Source organism: Budorcas taxicolor, chromosome 2 (genome assembly GCF_023091745.1).
Source record: "Budorcas taxicolor isolate Tak-1 chromosome 2, Takin1.1, whole genome shotgun sequence".
NCBI classification, from domain to species: Eukaryota; Metazoa; Chordata; class Mammalia; order Artiodactyla; family Bovidae; genus Budorcas; species Budorcas taxicolor.
Genome location: NC_068911.1, coordinates 177,243,471 through 177,248,699, shown reverse-complemented (window position 1 = coordinate 177,248,699; position 5,229 = coordinate 177,243,471). Strand labels below are relative to the sequence as shown.

At 54.0% G+C, this 5,229-nt stretch overlaps 1 protein-coding gene across 1 annotated transcript; it reads right to left on the bottom strand.

The window, feature by feature from the left end:
- Nucleotides 1-1,603: 1,603 nt before the first annotated feature.
- Nucleotides 1,604-2,284, bottom strand: RNF186 (ring finger protein 186). The gene has a single exon (XM_052661121.1). The coding sequence runs from the start codon at nucleotides 2,282-2,284 to the stop codon at nucleotides 1,604-1,606; it is 681 nt and encodes a 226-aa protein (XP_052517081.1).
- Nucleotides 2,285-5,229: the final 2,945 nt, after the last annotated feature.

The window sequence follows — 5,229 nt, the reverse complement described above, 5'->3', positions numbered from 1 at the left end:
TAAAGGGATGGGGACACCCACACACCCTCACTCATGCCCCCTCCCAGTACCTGGAGTTAACAAAGCCAATAGCGAGGGCGTCACAGAGTTGCCCTGAAAGCACCTTATAAGAAAAAAGGAAGATTTTGTTTGCAGATTGCAAGAGCTAATTGCATACAGACTTATACCCTGACTTTTCTGTATATGACTCCAGAGGGGCTGTGGCCCTTGTTCATTGTCCGGGAGCCCAGCAGTGCCCTCAGCTTCTGGGTTTCAGGAAACTTAGGAATAATCCAGTCCTACTAGCTCATTTTGGGAGAAATGAAGCTCAGAGAGCCAAGGACACACATGCAGCCATTGTCAGGAAGGGGGCCCAGGAAGGATGACGGATTGGACTCAAGGAGCCCTTCTGAGGTTTCAGGTTTGCCTCTCAACGATGGGGTCTTTGGAAGGATATCATGCGACATCTCCCATCTTTCACCCCCCTGCACCCTGACAGGTCCCTCCGGCTGGCGCCCGATTCCAGAAGCCACAGAAGGTTATTCCCTCCAGCAGAAGTCTCCTGTCTGTTACGGAGCAGAAATGGTCAAGAGAAGACGCGAGAGCCTTTCAGATGACGGTGACTCCCAGGGCAAGGAGGGAAAGATGGGGTTATTGGAGAGGACCGTTGCATTTATGGGGCCTCTTATCTTTTATGACAAAATCTCAACTGGGCCTCGGGATGCAATAAGAGAGAAAACAACAACTGTGAAGATTTGGTTCTAGAGTGTGGGACTGAGTGCCTCAGATGGGCAGCTGGACCCACCGCTGGAGGGGAGTCCTTGTAACCCTGAGATTCTGTTGTGTTAGGGCCGGATGACATGGAGCTGAGAAATCCTGGTGGAGCTGCTGGGAGCAATTCCCAAACCCACCAGGGTCCTCCCTACTCCTCCCCAACTCAGCCAGCCAAATGTGGGCATCCCCCGGCCGCAGCAGGAGTATCACTTCTCTGCACAACTTCTCCCTCTCCATCCCTGGGAGCAGGTCAGTGGGAGACCTGAGCCACCAGGACCTTTGGAGAGGTGAGATGGGCATCAGACAGCATCAGGGAGAGCACAGGAGGACTTCCTATGGGCTCTGACTTCCCAGGAGGGAAGATATGTCACAGGCAGAAACAGAAACAAACTACCCAAACACACAAAATCAAACAGAAAGAAAGAAAGAAAAACTCGGAGAAATTGCAAAAAAAAAAAAAAAAAAAAAAGAAGAAGAAAAAAGGAGTTCCAGTTCTATATGTTCTCCAATACCATTAATATTTGCAATATTCTCATCCAGGTACAGAAAGAAAAGTCAGGGGCATTGCACTAAAAGGAACGGGAGACCCCCTTCCTTTGTCGCGTTCAAGTAGTTTCTTCCCCAGCCCCAAAGAGTTTATTATGCTGTACCCGCGGCAGGCGTAAGTCTCTTGTCCAAAAGCACAGTTCTTGGCCCAAGACAGCCGTTCTGGCTCTGGCTGGCAAGTCCAGCGGGCATTTACTCTCCCAAGGGAGCCGGTCCGCTGCGTAACCGCTTCCTCGGTTCACTGTGACGGTAAGCGGGCCGCAGAGGCGGAAGGGACCCCCGACTCCGCCCAGTCAGAGCTCGCTCAGGCGATGGAGGCGATCTCGCTGGGTTTCTGCTCTCTGCAGAAGAGAGTCCTGGGGCTGGGCCCGCAGCCGCCCTGCTGGCCGGGGTGAGAGCAGAAAAGCAGAGCCAGCAGCAGAGCCAGGGTGACGAGGAAGCTGAGCACCCACCGGATGACGCCGGGGTAGATGAAGGGCAGGATGAGGACGATGAGCAGGACCAGGAGGAGCAGGTGCGCGGCCAGGCGCCGGGCCGCCGCGCGGTTGGCGCTCACCGCGTCCTGCTCCTCCTCTCCGGCCGCGCTGGGCTGCCCTGCCGGCAGGGCAACAGGGGTCGCCAACCCCTGAGGACGGGGCGGCACCTCCAGGCCCGGCCGGGCTAGCCGCGCCAGCACGTTCTCCTGGTCGCGCAGGGTGCAGACGAGGCCCCCGGGGACGGTCGTGACCTTGCGGCACAGAGGGCAGGGGATGGACCAGGCGTCGCCCTGCACGCACAGCAGCAGCTTCAGGCAGACGGCGCAGAAGGCGTGCTGGCAGCCCAGCAACTTGGGCGGCCGGATGCCGCTGTAGGGCTCCCGGCACACCAGGCACTCCAGGTCGCCCTCCGTGGGGCCGCCAGGACCTCCAGCGCAGCCTGCGGCGTTGGAGGGGGTGGCTTTTTGGCAGACCAGCTGGGGCTGCTGCGGGATCTCGGGGCAGGCCATTCTGGGCACCGGAGCCCCCAGGACGTGGCAACTCACGGCCTGGGCATCGACAGGCAGAAGTCGGTGGGTGTTGCTGGGACCCAAAGGCTGTCTGGCCGCAGGCTGGCTGGCTCTAGTCTCCTTCTCCTCCTTCCAGTCTTGAGCGTCTGCCACCACTCTCCCAGGGCTGCTCAGCTTGTTTCTTGGCTCACGTTGTCCCTTCAGTTATTATTATTTCTTTCCTTGAAACCTAGGGTTAATCAGTAACTCTCCGCCTGGAGACTTTGAATTGCCTGATAGAAGGGCCATGGGGGCAGGAAGGGCCAGTGCTGGAATCAGGATTTTCCTGTTGGGGCCTGTGCGTCATGATTGCCCGCGGGACTACCGCCTGTGAGCTTCAGGATATATTAGAATCACCACCACCACCACCCCATCCCAGGAATCTCTTTTTTTAAAAAAACATTTATTTAGGGCTAAGTCAGGTCTTGGACTTCCCTGGTGGCTCAGCAGTAAAGAATCTCCCTGTCATGCAGGAGACGTGAGTTTGATCCCTGGGTCAGGAAGATCCCCTGGAGAGGAAATGGCAACCCACTCCAGTATTCTTGCCTAGAGAATCCCATGGACAGAGGAGTCTGGTGGGCTACAGTCCACGGGGTCACAAAAGAGTTGGACACACAAGTTAGTGACTAAACGGCATCAGGTCTTAGCTGCGGTGTGTGGGTTTTCTCTCTAGTTGCAGTGCTTGGGTTTAGTTGCCCCACAACATGTAGGATCTTACTTTGCCAACTGGGTATTGAACCTGAGTCTGCTGCAGTGGAAGGCAGATTCTTAGACCACCAGGGAGGTCCTCCCAGGAACCTTTCAAAACACAAGTTTCCAGGGCCTTAGACCCAGAGATTCAGAAGGTCCAGATGGAAATCTCAGAATTTGCCCTATTTATAAACGTCATCATGATTCTAACCCAGGTGGATTGCGGGGACCCTGATTTGAAAAACATTGCCATGAGTGGATCTCCATGAAAGGTTTTGGATGTCAGGATCAATGGGAAAAAGTTTGCACTTTGAGCCTATTTGCAAGCAGGCCACCTTGTGAAGAAGAGAGGTGATGGGAAAAGTATTCTGAGTGTCAGGGGGAGAAAGCCCAGCCAAACCCAGTAAAACCCCAACAGCTCATTGGTATTTATCACCTGTCATGGCCATCTGTTCCTTTACAGCCACAGAAGTTGTGTTAACCATTCCTGATTCCTGAGCTGTGCACGTCACAGACCTAACAATAGGTGTGTTTGTTGTGTGCCAGACACACTGCAGACCCAGGAGTAACACGAACACCTGCTGTTTATCTGGGCCTCCTTGGAGCTGAGCCTCGTGACAGAGTCCTCACCTGTGATCACCCCGCATCTCGGCATAGCCCTGGAAGGACGGCGTTGCGGAGGCCTGGAAGCAAAGGCAGGGTGTGGTCAGGGCAAGCCTGCTGGCCGCCCGCCAAGGGGACTTCCGTGGGGCCAGGACCCCGGGGAGCTACCAGCATGCAAGGTCATGTTCCCACCTTCTTGGGTCCAGGAACTCAGTCTCGTCTGCTGGCGTGGAGGTGAATGGCCTTCAGGCAGCTGACTGCAGTTAACAGGACGCATGTGGGACTGGCAGATACACACTGCTTGGCGGCTAAGAAATCGTGATTCCTGGGACTTCCCTGGTGGTCCAGTGGTTAAGACTCCATCCTCCCAATGCAGGGGCTGCTGGTTGGATCCCTGGTTGGAGAATGAAGATCCCACATGCCTCTCGGTGCGGTAAAAACAAGCAAGTTGTTGTTGTTGTTGTTCAGTTACTAAGTTGTGTCTGACTCTTTGTGACCCTATGAACTGCAGCATGCCAGGCTCTCTTGTCCTACACTGTCTCCCAGAGTTTGCTCAAACTCATGTCCACTGAGTCAGTGATACTATCTAACCATCTCATTCTCTGCCTCCCTCTTCTCCTTTTGCCTTCAAACTTTCCCAACATCAGGGTCTTTTCCAATGAGTCATCTCTTTGCATCAGGTGGCCAAAGTATTGGAGCTTCAGCTTTAGCATCAGTCCTTCTAAAGACTATTCAGGGTTGATGGCTTTTAGGATTGACTGGTTTGATCTCCTTGCTGTCCAAGGGACTCGCAAAAGTCTTCTCCAGCACCACAGTTCAAAAGCAAACAACAAAAACTCTCAACCTCTCCCCCACCCCCTGCCATGATTCCCATATGGGAAAGAATATGAAAAAGAAAAAAATTATATATATGTATAACTATCACTTTGCTATACATCAGAAACTAACAAGACATTATAAACCAACTATAACAAAAAAGTTAAAAGCTAGGGAAAAAAATGTGATTCTGTTGCCTTGCCCTGAGTAGCAGAGAGCGGGGTGACATGATCCACTTCCTCAAAGTAATCTCCCCGAAGCCATGCTGAATCCGGAAGCATGAGCCTGGCCCGCTGCTCCTGCCGCCTGCTGAGGCCCACAAGGTCCAGCTCCTCTGACTCAGCGCTGTCCCCACCCCAAGGGGCAGGCCCTGCTCTCCTACCTCAGGCTCCCCGGGGGTCCCTGTCTCTGAAATCCACTCTCCACTCTCTACCCCCTGGCATCACATCTCTTCTCCTTCACCTTCGACGTGACAGTCATTTCTCTCTACTCTCCTCTCCCCCAGATCAAGCTGAAGGGTGGCTCAGATCCAGCATGTTCCCTCCCCAGGCCCAACACCCACTCCTCCTTCTGGGTGGCCTTTTTTGGGGGTAACTGCTGCTCTCCACTCTGATTCTGTGTGATTTGCCCCTCTGCAGGAGTGGGGAGGTGATGTCATTCAGGGCAGGCCAAGCAGCATATGCACCCTCCTGGCTAAAAGCAGTGGTTCAGACTTCAGAATGTGAGCTAAGCCAAAGCAACGAGATTCAGTTCTGGGACTTCTGTTGGGATGACTGACAAGTTTCTCTTTCCAAGCT

Bases quoted from the DNA above. Each gene is read 5' to 3' on its own strand.
- RNF186 (XM_052661121.1), bottom strand. From the start codon at position 2,284: ATGGCCTGCCCCGAGATCCCGCAGCAGCCCCAGCTGGTCTGCCAAAAA.